Source organism: Tachysurus vachellii, chromosome 4, assembly GCF_030014155.1.
Source record: "Tachysurus vachellii isolate PV-2020 chromosome 4, HZAU_Pvac_v1, whole genome shotgun sequence".
Taxonomy (NCBI): Eukaryota; Metazoa; Chordata; class Actinopteri; order Siluriformes; family Bagridae; genus Tachysurus; species Tachysurus vachellii.
The window spans coordinates 14,181,132-14,199,208 of record NC_083463.1 but is presented as its reverse complement, the minus strand read 5'-3'; the positions used below and the strand labels follow the sequence as shown (position 1 = coordinate 14,199,208).

At 36.7% G+C, this 18,077-nt stretch overlaps 1 protein-coding gene across 2 annotated transcripts; it reads right to left on the bottom strand.

The window, feature by feature from the left end:
• Nucleotides 1-3,567: 3,567 nt before the first annotated feature.
• Nucleotides 3,568-18,077, bottom strand: LOC132844430 (FYVE, RhoGEF and PH domain-containing protein 5-like). Of its 2 annotated transcripts, none has more exons than XM_060867872.1 (21): nucleotides 17,896-18,077; nucleotides 14,884-17,287; nucleotides 14,216-14,321; nucleotides 14,058-14,116; nucleotides 13,415-13,445; nucleotides 13,070-13,176; nucleotides 12,851-12,971; nucleotides 11,643-11,721; nucleotides 11,289-11,339; nucleotides 10,878-10,936; nucleotides 10,534-10,605; nucleotides 10,386-10,454; nucleotides 9,167-9,250; nucleotides 8,983-9,062; nucleotides 8,789-8,882; nucleotides 6,984-7,121; nucleotides 6,792-6,894; nucleotides 6,101-6,216; nucleotides 4,532-4,654; nucleotides 4,254-4,396; nucleotides 3,568-4,172 (listed from the first exon to the last, which is right to left on the bottom strand). In XM_060867872.1, the coding sequence occupies exons 1-21, from the start codon at nucleotides 17,903-17,905 to the stop codon at nucleotides 4,136-4,138; spliced, it is 4,086 nt and encodes a 1,361-aa protein (XP_060723855.1). In that variant the 5' UTR covers nucleotides 17,906-18,077; the 3' UTR covers nucleotides 3,568-4,135. The 2 variants fall into 2 exon arrangements, with proteins under 2 accessions (XP_060723855.1, XP_060723856.1); XM_060867873.1 differs by having other exon boundaries at nucleotides 11,643-11,718.

Sequence of the window (18,077 nt, the reverse complement as noted above, 5' to 3'; positions counted from 1 at the left end):
AGGGCATGCATAGAACCTTTACAGAAAACTCAAACATTAAATACACATTTTCACATGTATGTTTCACTCCTGATTACATAATCACATGAAAAAAAATCAAGGTGCATTATGTGAAGAAATGCACACGAAAAAATGAATGAATAATGCAGTACAAATGTGTTAAAACATAACATGTAAGAGGTCTAAAGAACATGTCAATTACATATGGACTATCCAGGTGAATTTAAATGAAACTAATCCAAATTAGGTTAACATCTTCTTAGAAAGTGTTACATGTTTGCCACCAATATCTGACTGACATTTAAAAGATGATGCTTGTATGTTCAGGCTGAAACTGAACCACAGGAAATGGCATATTTATCCAGGGGTCACATCAAAATAGGCTGGGAAAAACTCTTTGTGCACAAGTCAGACATGACTAGAATGAAAACCTCAAAATGTTAATAGAACAGGACATGGCTATATGCAATATGGTAGGTTAAAGATATATATTTAAAGGTTTTCCACCATTCAGTAGAACTGTTGATGTCTCCACACATGACAGGACACAGAAAAAATAGCATAGTCCAGGTGCCTAGATTTACAATTACAGAAAAGTAGTTTGAAAATTAGTTTGAAAAATAAATTATTAAAATATTATTTAAATTATCAAAATATCCAGTATACTTTCATGTAGCAGGTTTGTGTCATAACATTTATTTCTTTAAAATCAGGTCAGGTGTTTGGTCTTAGCTGTACCTGTAATTGGTGTTACAAAAACCCAAAGATTATCAATTTTCATGTAGTGTGGTGTTCTTACACTTACAATGTGGTACTGACAATACAGTGATTAGAGAGACAAATTTGGTTTTACCTGTAGAAAAAATACACACACAACCCTCAGTACTGCAATGCAGAGGAACATAAGGCACTTTAAAGACCCAGAAATGCCAGGACAATGTCGTTCTAACTATCCTGCCCTCCCTATATTTCCTTTTTTGTCTCTCTCGCTCTCTCTCTCTCTCTCTCTCCCTCTCATACACATATACACTTTTTCCGGTTCTCCTCCATTTATTTAAACCTGTCAGAACTTATTTGCCATGTAAGTGCATACATGCCTTTTGGTTTACATACTTGCACATCTAAAATATACACACCACAACTAACACACCTGAATCTTTCTATTTTCTATCATTCTCAAAGCTTTGTATGTTCATTACATATTGTAAGTGTACCACATTAGCCTGTTCTCCTTGACATTTACAATCACATATATATATTCAATGGTTTTAAGAAATTTCCAATACAAGTTTTTTTAAAAAAAAGACCAAATACAGAATAATGAAACACATACTGTATGTTAGCAAGTCTATGACGTGATAAATCTAATATTAATCCAACATGGAATGATTTTTGTATATTGATCCTAATACATGCAACAAACAGATCATTTGTCTGCCTATGTTTACTCCAAGTTCTCTGGTTTCCTCCTATGTCCCAAAAATATGATAGTAGGAAAAAAGGCTCTAAATTGACCATTTTGTGAATGAGTATGTAAATGTGAAAGGTGTCCATTATGAATGTACATCATCTCTGTGGTCGTAAATAATAGGCTCCAGATTCATTGCAATAAAATGGTTACTGGTTAAAAAAATGGTTAAAATGAATAATGTACAGTTTCCATCAAATTTTTACATGACTTCTTCTGACCTTTTTTGACAGGAAATAAGGCAGGTTCAAATTACACTTTGAGTTACAGGCTGCATGCATTGGTGGAAAATGGAAGCATTGTCCTTAGCTGTGTTTTTTTTCCAATGCACATTTTCAGACCATGTCTCTGACGTCCTCTTGTTCAAAAATATCTTGCTACTTAGATGATCCAGGATTGGCAAGAGGTGGTATTTGTTCCTGAATTAGGAGCAAACACCATACATTTATATATTTTTGCATTGCCTTTCAAACAAAATTTAGAGTTTTATAATGAAGCATATATATTAGCAACTTTATTAGAAAATATATTATATTATCTTTCCTTTCTGTAACACTTATCATACAAAGGATCATGGGGAACAAAAAACATATCCCAGGGAAAGGGCACAAACATGTACGTATTCGCACACTTTGGACAATTTATAGATGACAATCAGAGTACCATGCAGTGTACCCTGCAAATGGGGAAGCAAACTGGAATACCTGGAGGAAATCCCTGAAGTACAGGGAGAACATGCAAAGTCAATGTACACAGGAGACAAGAATCAAACTCCAACTACAGATGTGCTAGGCACTACGCCACTCCAACTAATTATTATAATATTATATTAAAAATAAAAAAACTACAGAATTAAATTCAAGTTTAACAAACATTCATATATGCATGCATTTTATATCTGTAGCCAATGTGCATTTATTCCCTTGGCCTAATTAATACTAGCATCAAACCATAAAAATGTGATGCTTTCTTCTGAGCACATACTGACAGTGACATACTGAATGAGACATGAAGTACAGTTAAGCTCTGAGCATGTGGCAGAGCAAAAGATGATAGGCTGAAAGGGAATGAGGCGACAGACTGAGCAGAATAAGAGTGTGACGCAGAAGAGAAAAAGTGGAACGTACAGAGGGAGTTAAAATGATGAATGTGTGCCTTATTTGGGGCAAGGTGTCCATAACTTTCAGGTACTCAGAAAAAAAACCTCTTCTTTCACCCCTTTTTTATCCCTCCATTCTGGGTCAGATAATCTCATGGGAACTAAGAAACAGGACAGCACTGCCCTGCCTCTTCTCACACTCCCAATTCTCCTTCTTTTAAATAGTATTTTTAATTACATCCAGTACAGATGTTTAATTAAAAAATGCTTTATATAAATAACATGCATAGACACCAGAGGACCGGTAGTGAAAGTTACTATTATAACTTTACATATGAATGATCACAGCAAAGTGTCATGTGGAGAAACACTTTTAAATCAAATGGGTTTGGCTTTGTGGTGTCCTGCCTCCCACAGGTTGCTTAGGGCACTACAGTATAGAGCTGTGAATAGTCCCACTTCATGTGCCAGTTGTATTACATAATAGGAATTAAAGTGCTATTTGCGTCACTAAGGGTGCAAACACCACCCCTCAACAATCCTGTATTCTCTAAGTACCATCTATTTCTGAAGAAGAAGACTTCAAAGACATGGTCTGAATATGTACAATAAAAAAAAAACACTGCTAGAAAAAGCCTTTACTTCTAACCATGTTGTAAACCAGACTGATATTTAAACCTGAATTATTTCAGAACTAAATGGTAAAAGAAATTCAGACTGAAACCACACAATAAATAGCCTCCAACTTTCATACGTATATGATTTCACTTCTGAAGAAAATTTTAAAAAGTTCTGTCAACAACTGGATCTGGATGTGATTGTCGGTGTGAGAATTGGTGTGTGTATGTGTGTGTGTCTGTATCTGTTTGTGTGTGTACATGATGCCCTGTGATGAACTGGCCTATTTTCCCGTCGAGTGTTTTCCTTGTTATGGATTAATCATACAATAAAACAAAAAAATCTCAATTTTCTCAGAGAATATACCACTTATGCTTACAAATCATCTTTATTGTAATTTTTATAAATGGTTTGACAATCTGCACATGCACGTGATTATTATAGACAATCCAAAAGGCTCAACTGCAGCGGGTACTGCTACAATATAAAAACATGAAATAATTACGTTTATAAATATTAGACCATAACAAATGAAACCAATTAATAGTAATCATATATAGATATAGCCATATGTGCATCTTCCAGATGTGGTTCTGTGTTTGGAAATAACTGGCAAATAGTAGCTAATCAGTCACGTCTGAGCCACGCAGAATCATCAGTACTTAATTTGTCTTGACAAACCTCTGGTTAGATGTTTAGCAGTAAATTTATACAATCAAAACTATACATTTTGTTCCTCAGAAGCAAATACAATCTTAATACATCAATGTTAATGTAAGTGCATTAGGAAATTATGACAGTGTTTCTCGTTTTTGTGCCTTCTTTGCTAAAAAAAATATATGCCTCAGTGTTAATCTGAACGAAAACTCTGGATATTAGTTCATCTTTGGACGGAAAGAAATTGTTCATCTTCCGATGGATTTGTCTTCATAGTATGGCTCTGGCAGCTACTATAGGACTGTAGCCTCTTCCATGGCACTCACCCATCTTAGAAACAGTACACAGATACAATTAATATGTGTGATTGGCACATTCTGCTATATCTGCATAAAGTGATGTGTGTTTTACCTCTGTGCTGTGTGTGTATCCTGAGCTTTAAATGTGTAATAGAGTGTAGTGTGGTGGTAGAGCTGAAACACACTGCTCTCTCCTTCATTCTCAGACTTTACTGAGAAACCTAGCAGAGGAAGGGACTCACACGCAACCCTCTCCTAATAAGAGAGGTAAAGAGTAAGTGAGAGAGAGAAAATGAGAGATACATACAGTTTTAGATGAAATATTTTCCTCTACATTTTATTATTTCATTATTTAGGTAACTGAATTCTAAATGTGCATGTGCATTTTACCTCAGGCTGTGGATATGTATAAAGGACTTTATCTTTGAGAAGAAACCACAGGCTCTTCCAGCTTCGTTTGCTATTTCGACTCCTCTGCAGAGTCCCACTCATCTCACCCTCAGAATCTGTCACCTGCACAATGTAAAAAAAAGACTTTCTGAAAGATAAAATTGCACTTTATTGTTCTCTTACTTAAAACCCAACTAAAACCCAACTAATTTTAAACTACTGCTACACACAAAGTAAATAACTATCTTCCCTCTTCTGCCTACAGGAGATCACAGGTACCATGACTGGTTAGTGCTGTTGTGATTGACAGAGGAAAGAGAGGACACCATCAACCTTCCTAGAGAGCAAACCCAATTTTCCTCTTTTGCCTCCAAACTATTAATAGCTGTGACATGGACATTCAAACACGGGATCTCCTAAATATACAATGAAAGATTTTTGCTTTGTTTATTTTTTAATCACTGTTACTGAGTAATAGATTTAACCCTGGAAAAATAGCTAATCAAAACTACAACTTACAAATGCACAGGAAGCAATAGTAAAGCTTTGCTTTACTTTATTAAATGCTTTAAAGGAAACCATTTGGTAATGTTGAAAATGATATGATTCAAAGCCTATGGAAAATGCAGCATTTCACCGCTCAGCATCCAACCTGTGCAAACATGGCATTAGCCATTAGCAAACAAAACAAGTTAGACTATTTAGCCATGTTTTTCCATGGTTTACGGAAGAAAAGCTGTATTAACCTTAAGATGTCAATTCAGTAGCTATAGATAAGTTTTGTTAAATGTAATAAGAGCTGCTATAGCTTATAAATAATGCCAAGGTTAACAGGCCTCATAACCCAAAAAAAGGCAACGTACACAGAATAGAAAGCTAAATGTCCAAATGTCTTCTGGAGTACTGTCTAGAAGACAAATATTATTTACTAACATAACCAGCAGAGTCAAAGCATCCAAAAAGGACAAATATAAAGAGAAACCATGACACTATGCAGTTAGGACATTGTATGATGTGTAAGAATGCACTCTGGTACATCCAGGAACATGCCAGATGATGCAGCACACTAGGGAATATACATTGTGTTATAGTTTGAGACATCAAACTTTGAAAAATCAAAGCAAAAACAAAAAACTTGGCCAGGAATAACACAGGATCTTTTTGGCTTTGGCTTTTGTGTAAGGCATGCTTTCTAGATAGCTAGATTGCTATGTAGCTAAAAACATGTTTGAATTAACATGATCTAACTACTTACTACCAAGCTACTGAAATTTCAATGGCACTTAGATATGTTAGTATTCTGTTACCTCTATTTTTTTTTAAATTATTTTCTTTTTTATTATTATACTTTTTTAATCTATTATTTATATTCATTCTTATTCTTTTTTTATCTATTATTTATATTCATTCATATTTAATTCGAAAATATAAACTGAATACTGTATATAACTGCATGTGTGACAAATTAAAATAGGTTTTCATCAGATGAAATATAACTCTTATTTTAATTCTGAGCATAAAAGTGTGTGTGTGAACAGAATTAAATACAGATTTGATGTGCACAGTTACCTGATTGAAGGATAAGTGTCCTTTGCGGCTCCTCCACAGACTGGATGGGTGAATGTTCTGAAAAACGGTAGAGAGTGGCCGACTGGAGCTTCCCATTAGCACAGAAGCATCACCTTCTGAATACATATATTTGGGTAAAAAGTTAAGAATTTTAAAATTCAAGCTCACTTTATATATCAGAGATCCAACAACAATAGGCTGAGCATGAAAGCCTTCAATATGCCACTACACCTGTTAAACCCTGACATGCTTTCATATAATGCTTCACTTTAGATTTTTTTATTCACTAAAGCACACACTGTGGCACGGTGGCTTAGTGGTTAGCACGTTCGCCTCGCACCTCCAGGGTCGGGGTTCGATTCCCGCCTCCACCTTGTGTGTGTGGAGTTTGCATGTTCTCCCCGTGCTTTGGGGGTTTCCTCCGGGTACTCCGGTTTCCTCCCCCGGTCCAAAGACATGCATGGTAGGTTGATTGGCAACTCTGGAAAATTGTCCGTAGTGTGTGATTGTGTGAGTGAATGAGAGTGTGTGTGTGCCCTGCGATGGGTTGGCACTCCGTCCAGGGTGTATCCTGCCTTGATGCCCGATGACGCCTGAGATAGGCACAGGCTCCCCGTGACCCGAGGTAGTTCGGATAAGCGGTAGAAAATGAATGAATGAATGAATGAATAAAGCACACACAAGAACTTGCCATTTTTGCAAAGCTCACTGTAGCACTTATCGCACACTTTGGCTCGTCTGTTCTTCATATATTTCAGAGGGACTTTGTTTCTACAGCAGTCTCTGCACACAACCTGTGACAAATGATGTGTAAAGACTATGATAAATCCATCTGGTTAACTACATCCTTGAGGTGTGTGTGTACTTTTGTGTGTGTAATTACCTTGCCACAGGCATGACAGTGATGCCTTCGGTGTGTGAGGCTGAAATGGACGGGGCAGTTCATACACACTGCTACCTGAGAAACGGAAACCAGAGGTGGAGCGTTCTCCCCGAGACACACCCCTGACTTCTCTCTAACCTAAAGAAGAAAATAAGAATTCTAGTCTCACTTGTTAATAATAATCTCAATGATTTAGTGCAAGCATACAAAATGTGCCAGAGTACATTCATACCAAATGTTAGCACATTGTGCTAGAAAAAAGCTATATAAGACATAAGAGTCTAACTGTAAGACAAATATAGGCTTACAATAACTTACAGCCTTATTTCCTTATTTCACTGTCAATTGCAGCTAGATTGCAATCAAATGTCCAAAATAAAGAAATATTTAATATTTCTTGCTAATTTATTGCTAATTTTTATGTTTTATAATGTTATATCTTTAGAGATGCTCTTATCACTGACAGTAAGCACAATATATATTGTTCTTTATATATATATATACTTGTTGCATAAGCCAAAAAAGATTAATCTGGGATTCTTCATCTTTGTCATATCCTAGCTTTACCAGGTGTAGCTCGGTGTGAAAGGGAACAAAATGAGCATTGATGCTCTCTGATTTTTGCAGTTCATTATGGGATTTTTCAGAGACAAACGTTCTAGTATACTCAAAGGATTGTGTGAATGAGACAGCCTTGAAATGACTGGTTCTCCGATTAGTGATCTGACTCCTGAACAAGGGAGCACACAGCTGATGGAGATTTCCACCACAAAACAAATAAAAACAAACCATAAACCCCTTTTCAGTGTCTCCAGACCTAATGTAATGCTAGAGAAGCCTCAATAATTATTTCTCGTCTGTTAAAACTTTTTTCACCCACAGTTCCATTTTTGTAAACATTTCTGTAATTTTAAGTGTCTTTGTCATTTTAACACAGCAGTGGGTATTAGTAAGGCAACTGTAAGGTACTCACTGCTGTATCATTTATGCCTTTAAAAGCTTGGACAGTAGCTGTTAGTGAGTGGGTGTCACTCTTCCCACACTATATTCAATGAGCCATTACCACCGTAGCACCTTCAAGTGCACAAAACCTTGGCAAGTTAAAAAAAAAAATGCACTGTTGATATTCTGCATATATTTCTGTGGTCAGGTATCATGTACACCTCTGTGGTCAATCAGACAAATCAGATCACTTTCCAGACTGTATGAAAATTAAAATGATCTCTGGTGATAAATAAAATTGTGTTATGCAAATAGAGTGTGTGCATAGAGTTTTTTTGTAATTGTGAGGTGTGATAACGGCCTTTCACACATCCAGCCAACAGAAAACAGAGTTGCTAAGTGCTAATTGGCAAAAACTTGGACAACATGAACATTTTAGTTTTCTACAACAGCCATCTGTTATGATACCTGAGGAGTTTATGCTTTTGGAAAACATTTCAGTAAATATAGCATGTTTAGATAGAAAAAAAGCTTTTTTTTTTGTAATGCCCACAAATAGATCATGCAGAATGTTTCATACTCCTAGGCACTTGAGTATAATAATAAAAACCATTTTTTGTAGCTTTTTGCAGCCCACTAACTTTAAAAATTTTACACCCTTCTTCTGTACAGATTTATTTTTTTTTAGACATGAACATAAAACAAGGGTACAACCAAACTCCAGGGTCATATTTTATATGTGTGTAATTATATTTTGACTATATATTAAAAGCCATAGAGATATGGCTTTATACTGTTCTTGAACTCTTCACCAACACGTATTCCATTTTTAACTATTAAGTAACCTGTCTTAAGTATTTTACCTCAAAACAACTTGGAGGTTCTATCAATAACGAGCCAAGATCAGCTACTGTTCGATTCAGAGTAACAAACCAATCATCCCTCTCAATAGAAGAGCTGCAAAAAAGAGCATATACACAAAATTCATGCAGGACGGTTAGTATGAGAAAGATATATACAGAGATAGATAGAGTGGGGGTGGGTGGGTGCATCTTACCTTGCTAACAGTGTGATACTAATGTCTTTCACTTCAATCTTTAAAGCATTCTCAGTATTTTCAATCAAATGTCTAGTAACCTGAGACACACACAGAAAGAGGAGATAAACAACGACAAAGGCTGTAAATAGCACAACAGAAGCAAAGTATAAGTTTATTAGTTACTAGCAACTGTGAATGTTACCTCCATTCCTGTCAGTGCCAGAGTGTTAATAAGTCTGTATTTGCCATCTTGCTGGGGGTACGTGTAAAGCATTATATCACTCATCTGCAATAAAACAAAACAGAGAAGTGATGTCAGCAAATAGTAACTTTTACAGAAGAAAAAAACACTTTTTAGGTTAATTTAATGGTTTAATGATTTGATCTGTATCTGTGTTGTACAGTTTTCACCACAAGAGGGCAAGAAAAGTAGCATATTCACTAGAAGTAATTCTGTTATGGAACCCACATGTATAAAATGTATTTGGGAATGGCTTAATTTTTCTATAATATAGGACATGAATACAGTTTTTACTCAGTTAGATACGGTATATTGTATATCTTCATTCTATGTCACTGTATACTAAACCCAGGGTCAACACTCAAATAATAATAATAATAATAATAATAATAATAATAATAATAATAATAATAATAAAAAGATATGTGTATCACACTAGGACCAGATCAAATACACTCCTGCCCTTGAACGTGCTTGCATATATATGTCACAAATACGTCATTTATATGTCACCTTGTTGAATTTTATAGACAATGCTATTCTTTCACTGCTGTCTAAAATGATAATTTTTACAGAAATTAACCCCACACCATGGGACTGTACCAGAGATTTAGCCCTGTAACTTCACTTTCAGTCACTATGTAAAGGATATTTCTGATTTACAATTTCTATCATTCTACTTGACTCTTCATTATCAACGAAACAGACTGTGTATGTGGGTATGTTAGCAATGACGAGCTGCACATGTAGACCTTTATTCTATAACATTCAGTACCTCTAAGAAAACTGTATAGTTTTCTATACAGTTTTCTTATTAGAAATAGACTGACATTAGAATACACAGATTGATTACAAACATAATTATTCTGTGTAATTAAAAATGAACCAAAATTTTCACATTTTAGATTACAGACTCTGAAGGTCTGAAGATTGTGTGCTAAAAGTTTGTCTCTCTCTTTTTCACAAACAACACAGAGTTCTGAGCAAAAAACATCCTGCCAGGAAATCCAATTCTAAAATAACAAGGACATCACCATGTGGGGGTGTGGGAAAAGCAGAGCAACAGACAATAGGGCTGAATAAAAAATCCTTTGTTGACAAATATGTTGTCATTTGTGACTGAAATAGTAAAGGGCCGTAAAGGCTTTAGCACAAATCCATAATAAATAACGTGACAAACCAAGAATAGGTGTCGTGGCTGTTTGCACTTCCTGCTGACCTTCATCAGGGTTCCCTCTTTCACAAACACCTAAACACACACACAGGTTGAAATCATCAATAAGCTTTTAACCAGATGCATTGTATAAGAAGTTAATATGGTCTCTCACCCTCCCAGGCTGAAGCAGGTTCGTTAATCCCTGAACACTGTGCTCGATATTGACCAGACGCAGAAGATCTGCCTGAGACAACACAGAGCATACTTCTGTGTACACACATTTTTTTGTCCTGACCTATTACACTAAAGGTAAGCATTGCTAATGTATATAAAATGTTTTCTTTTAAATAATGCATTTACACGTGGATTTTGGGGACGTGTTATTATTTACCAATTCATCCTAATTTTTATATTTTTACACTGATGGCCCCCTTGATTTTTTTCCCCATTGTACCATTTTCATTGCAAAACAGCAGACACTGGCTTAGTCTCACACACCCAGTGCATATAACTTACTCCATTCTTGAGGCTGTCCTTTGCCTGAGCAGCAACATCTGAGACCATCACCATAGCAGCTGAGACAAAAAATGTAAAATAAAAATGATTAGATTTCAATATGTATCTTTGTAAAGGTTTGCATCCCCCATGGTTTAAACACTACATGGGAGTGAAACCAGGACATGAGCTATTTTAGTACTCCTATTCAGTCAAACAGAAACTAAGAGATAAGAGGAAAATGACCTTCATATTACTAAGAGAAGAGAGAAATTGGCTACCACAAAAATAATAAAACATAAGGCATTTAATTAATATTATTGGTAGATATACAAAACACAGATGTATGTTTAATAAGATTTAATGTTTTATAAATCCATGAATTATTTTAATTAATGTGATGTAATACAGGCATGGGTTCATGTTGCCTACCTTGTGTATCCTCATATTCTCTGGAGCCTTTTGAGAGATTAATTTTGTAATCTAGTAAAGATTATTAGAAACACACACACACACACACACACACACACACACACACACACACACACACTTTATTTTTTTTAACTTTTCATTTTGAGTTGGTTTTTGATAAAGCAAAGGTTAATCCATAATGAAAGAGGAAACAGAAGTAAATGTTACATTGGTGTAGGATACAGTTGGGACACAATAGGTCTTTTGTAGCATTGGATGTCTTGCTGGTGGACAGTTCAATTCTAACTGATGTGGAATGTGTGTAATGTCTAATGCAAATTTGGACAAGCAGAGCTGCTGAGTTTAATATGTTACCTGTTAGAAGCATGCTGTATTGTAGGACTCGCATTATCACTTGCAGTAACTGCTGCTTGAGAGCACTGATGTCCAGCTGCTGCAAGACAGAGACACTGAGCTACTAAAATTCATAAATAAAGGGAATCTTAAATGGCCTACAAAGCAACAATAACCTATGTGCCTTGTTACATATCCAAATACATCTACATTGTATTTAATGCTTCGAGGTAACATTGATTACTGTGTTTGGCATTACTGCATGAGTTACAATAGTGCAATATGGGCTTTTTCTCCCAATTAAAAAAAGGCTAGTTGTTTACTGGTTTCACTGGGGACAGAGGGACATCTCTCAAAATACAGTTTTTGTCTGGATGCAAAAATCAACAGTGGAGATTTACAAAATGTTTAAATAATGAAACATTTATATATACTTTTACCATTATATATATGTAAAACTGCATTGTGACGATGTCCACTGATATAAGCACTACACAAAAAATAAACTAATCAAATGAATAAACAAAGTGCAAACAAATAAATAAACTAATTAATTAATAGAGGGATATTATGTCTATTTCTTACCAAATTCATCCTGTGCATGGAGAAATATAAACCTTAGTGACCACTCACTCACTCACTCACTCATCTTCTACCGCTTATCCGAACTACCTCGGGTCACGGGGATCCTGTGCCTATCTCAGGCGTCATCGGGCATCAAGGCAGGATACACCCTGGACGGAGTGCCAACCCATCGTAGGGCACACACACACTGTCATTCACTCACGCACTCACACACTATGGACAATTTTCCAGAGATGCCAATCAACCTACCATGCATGTCTTTGGACCGGGGGAGGAAACCGGAGTACCCGGAGGAAACCCCCGAGGCACGGGGAGAACATGCAAACTCCACACACACAAGGCAGAGGCGGGAATCGAACCCCAGCCCTGGAGGTGTGAGGCGAACGTGCTAACCACTAAGCCACCATGCCCCCTCTTAATGACCATGTTATTTAAAATTATTCCACAAAAGTCCACATAAAAGCTTTTGATCTATTTCTATCACTGGCCTGATATCTGCAATATTATTAAGTCCATATACAGTATATACTGTAGCCATATACTGTACACAGACAATCCCCAAGTCGTCTGTAGTCAGTGGGCCCTGGTTTTGGCAGAGTTTTGTTACAAGTGCAGCAGAACTAAAGACATGTGTGATATCTTACTGTGTTCTCCATCTGCTCCATAGTCCTCACTTTGGAGTCATGCTGGCTAATAAAGGAAGTGAAAACTGAAAATTCTGATTTCTTGGCCAAAAGGATGTCAGCAATACCTTCCTTCTGATTCCTGTGAAAGAAAAAAAGCATGGAGTGAATAAGAGAAGAAAAATATACATAAGAATTGATGTGACATGTATGTGTGGATTTGCGAATTCTGTTTCTCACCATTCTTTAATGCGGCTTTCCAGTTGGGTGTGGAGGTCTTGGTGGAGTGAAGAAATTGCAGGTAAATCATTCCAAAGACTCATCAGCTGCTCATCTGCGGATACAGTCTGTAGTAGAAGAACACAGATTAACTTTGCAAATTCCAGTGACTCTCACAAGGCACATTATTTGTTATAAATTTGAAATAATCTGGTAAGGATGATAATGTTTTGTCCATTGATGCAATAAAATACTCTAAATGCACATAAACTAGAGGTCTACTCGCTCTGCTCACATTTGAACCATTTGACCATATCCATGATACACTAGTGTAGAATTAGTATACAGTATGCACAAAGTACATACCTCATTTAGAAGCTTTAAAGTCTTTATGTGCCTTAAAAAAAAGAAAAAGATAGAAAGATACAAGTTTCATTTAACCACAATAAGAATTTTAGGTAAGTAAACCAAGGTAAAAAAAAAACATTCAAAAAAGAAATACAGAATTATGCACTTTTTTGCATTTTACTTCAGTCAATATGTTTGTACAACAATCAAATCAAAGTGGAATAAATCTAATGTTTGTTTCCACAGGTTTCCACACATAAGACCTTTTTATTTACCTGTAAGTCAATGACAGCACTCTTTTCCACTTCTTTTGTTTTGTTGGCTGTATTATTCCTTCGGTCCATAAAATTCAACAAATTCGATATCCAAATAACTACCAGCTACAGTTCAGCAGGTTCATCCCTTAAGCTGCTTGTCGACTCGGCATATTGTAACCTACTGTATCTGTTCTGTATTTGCAGTGTTGCCTTAATTCGGTAAACTCTATTATTTGCATATAAACGCAAAGTGTAGGCTACAAGTGTACTCTTTACAGGACTGGCCATTTTCTGTTTTCATACTATACCACATTTCCTAGAGCCAATTTTTTTTACTTCTAATAAAAAGAGATTTATTGTTTAAAGTTGTTCATATGTTGAATTGTTAAAATAACTGCACTCACTGTGTCTCACTATCCAGCATCTCTTTCACAGTGTAAAATGCTCTAGAACAATTAACAGTCTGAAATCAGAAAAAAATGCACTCTGTAAAATTCATGTTTTAATACACAGACCCAAATATAGGCTGAGACTCACATACAGACTGCTATACAGGGCTTACCAGTCTTTCAGATGCTCTTTTCTCCTCTTCTTTTGTATACCCAACACCTACAGATACGCTTACCGTTCCATCTGACCTCACCATAGGCGAGCAAATTGTGTAAGCACTAAAAAACAGAAAAGACTGTCAACACACACAGCTGGAAGTATTTAAATACATGCACACAAATTTGACTAACTGATTGACCAAAATACCAGGATATTCATGAATCTTTCCCCCATTTTCTCCCTGTGTTGATTATCTGCTTGCTCCCACCCACCAACTATCATAGAGCTACCAACCAGGGAGGGTAAACGCTAACACGTGTTTTCGCCAAAACAAGTGAAGCCAGCCCACTGCATCTTTTCAAACTGCTGCTCATGCTGCATCACAGGGCAGCGTAACACACACAGGGGGAAGCACTATCTCTATTCTTCCACATACATGCGCTAACAGATACCCATAATCGACTATTTATAGACAGGGGAAAGAATATACAATCCCTTCCACATAGAGAGTATGGCCAGTCTTGCTCCCTTGGCTCCTGACCACAAATGTTTCCCGCTAATATTATGAACGAATTTCTGTTGCAACTATGGAACCTAATCACAATTGCCATTAAAGTTTGGACTAAATTTGAACAAAAAATATTTTCATGTCTGTAAAAGTTAAAAAGCATAGAAACATACCTCTCTGTCTCTTGCTCATTTTCTGAGCTTTTGCACTGAAAGCTAGGTAGGCTGCTCATATCCACATAACCATCAGTATCATTGACTGAACTCTGGATTCGTTGATTCTGACTGGATGGTGATAAGAGGCGGACCTGCACATTTTCATAGTGTGGACTTGTGTTTAAAACATTCTCATAAATTGACGAGTCCACATTGGGGGAAGAGAAAGAACGAGGTTTGGAAAGGGGTAAAGGCTGTATAAAAAGGGAGTGGATCAAATCATCTGACTCCACTCTTAACATATCCCATGTGTTGGGACTAGCTGAGCCAAAATTGTTATCCAAAGCAGTGCTCACACCTTGCCTGTCCATGTCCTTGTGTAAACGAAGAGAAGATGGGGATGATGGCACCGAACGGCCATGTGCTCTGTGAAGCTCAGGGCTTTCTGTGCATTGTCTTATTAAATTTAACTTCCGGCAAGAGCCCTGTGGACTTGACTCTGAAGAGGACCTAGATGACATGGAGCGACTATCTGTCCTTCTTTCAGGTTTCCTCAAAAACCGTAATGGTAAGAAGTAACGTTTAAGGCCAATGTCAAGTTTCCTATTGCAGGCAGTCACATCACTTTGCAGAGCAGGTGTACTCTTTCGGATTGGACGCCTTGTGATAGAAGACAGCTCAAAAGGAGGTGGTATGTCAACAGCAGGGGAGCATGAACGTCCTGGAGAGAGACATCCTAAAGAACCTGTCAAAGCAGGCAAACTATCTCCAAGGTAATTATGTCGTGTGTAGTATGACTGTGGGTGTAGCATTAAACGTCCTTTTCCGGATATTGTGGTACTCAATGGATCCAGTCTGGGGGTTTCCACAGATATGGAACGCGTCATTAAATACTTCCTGGTCTGCAAAAAGTCATTGGTTTGGATCTTTGGCTCAGTTTCTTCATAGACATGCTCTTCTAACATCTTTGTTGCCATAACTGTCTTATTACATAGAATGTCTGCGCTTTCTAACTCTTGTCCATCATGATGGTACTCGTGCATCTGCTGTGACTTTTGCTCTTCAGGTTGTAGAGAGACAATGGAAGAGACACTTGGTATAGAAGGTGTATTGCAGTCACCTGCTTTAAACTCAGATTTTTCAGTTTCTGACCCATCCTGAGCATTTTCATGCGTTTGTCTTGTCTCTGTGCTTTCTACTTCATGTGAGGTCACTTCAGGCTCAGATGAGCAAAATGAAGTGAAGCAATGACCAGAAAATTCAGACAGTATTTCAGCTTCTTTCTCGGATTTTGGATAAACTGTTGGCTCTGAATGAGAATTTCTAATCAATGAAAGATTTTTCACCTGCCTCTTTTGTTCCTGTTCCTCTACCACTTTACTTCTCTCCTTGCCAAAAGTACATAGTGATCCACAAGAATTCTTTGACTCCTCTTCCACAGACATCATTACTGTCTCTCCACAGTCACCCACATCTTTAATCCCTGACTTCCAATAGGACTCAATATGTTCAAGGAGATCACAGTCTGAAAAGCCATCAGCATCTGCTAAGGCCTCTCCTGCATCACACACCTCGGGAAACATGGTGACTATATCAGTTGGATCTGGGGTCAAAGCATCTGTGTTCAGTTCATTTATGTACATATTATTAGGGCTAAATCCATTTAGAAATTTTTGTTCAGTGAACACATCATTATTATATGTTTTGTCAGACAACATTACTGGTGCCAGAGATTTGTTTCTATTTATTCTATCTTTGTGCACTAATTGCTTATGAGATGAGTATGTAGATGAGAGCATGGAATCAACAGGTGTCACAATTGATCTTGTTTTACCATTCACACTGACTTCCTTCCCTTCCTGTTCCATACATAACAGTCCCTCCACTTCTTGCATTTTCTCCTCCAATTTACTGTAGGCAAGAAGCTTCACTGAGCCTTGTCCTTTATGGAAATGAAATACGTCCCTCTGTTCTAAACCCATCTTCCAATCTAAGCCATTCCCCTGTGCCAGCTCCTCCCCACAACCCAACTGTTCTAGGATACTGTCCTTTTCTTCCTGATCTGCTTGTGCAAACTCCTTCCATTGCATAAACCCCTCTTTACATTTTATGTCTTTCCATGGTTTTTGTTCCACATCCTCTGTCAGTCGTGACTCCTCCCATTGTGTCCATACCTCCTTCCTATGGTTCTTCAGTAGGTGCTGTTCTGCTTTAGCAAGCTTTAGGGTTTGTTTAGTGTGTCTCTTTAAGTAATTATTTAAACCGTGGCCCTGCTTTGGGCTTGATCTTGCTTTGGAGAAAATAGATGGTTTACATCTTTGATTCTGGCAGCACTTTTCAGGCACTGGCTGAGCAAACTGCCCATTGGGAAGACACCGGGCTTGGATCTGGGACTTGGGATTCATGTAATGCTCCAGCAATTCTAAAATGTACAGGAGACAATTCAGGCATTGCTTAGGCAGTGTTATAAACAAACACAGAATTCCTCAGATCAAACTCAACATTTTGTATTAAATTTGAACGTATCCTCAAAGCTACACGCTTGTTAGTACCCAAATCTAAAAATTTAGATTTAAATTTGTTTCATTAAAGTCAGATTACTAATTAACAAATGCTGCTACTTCAAAGTTTTACTAAAATCTTTATTTAATATTTGGTTTAAAAAAGTAGATTCAAAAACAACAAAACATAACACGGTCAAAACCAAATCCTATAAAATCTCAATAAGTCACTCTTTTTATGTATCACTTTTATCCATGTTATTAAGCCTTTGCTATAAGCAGTTGTACATAGATAAAGTTTGGCACAGTGTTGTACATTTACATGATACTTTGTAGAAACAGACATCATTCTTAAAAGTAAAACCATTAGCTAACATTCCCATAAACTGAATGAAAAATTAGAAAATGAAAATTCGAGAAAAAAAAAAAAAAAGAAAAGAAAAAAAAAAAGAAAAAGAAATATACTAAATATAGTAACTTGTTAAGTATGGCAAAAAACAGTGATTTTATAATTTAAAAAAACACTTACCAGCACTCATATTTTCCACATGATTTATTGCTATCTTACTGAAGCTCAGGTCCCTACAGATTAAAGGTCAAATTAATGCGTAGACTTAATGTGAGAAATATAAATAATTGTTACAAAGTTTAACAGGTTGAACACAGCCTTTGTCAGAAATGCATGTAAAGCAGTAGAGAGTGTGATATAGT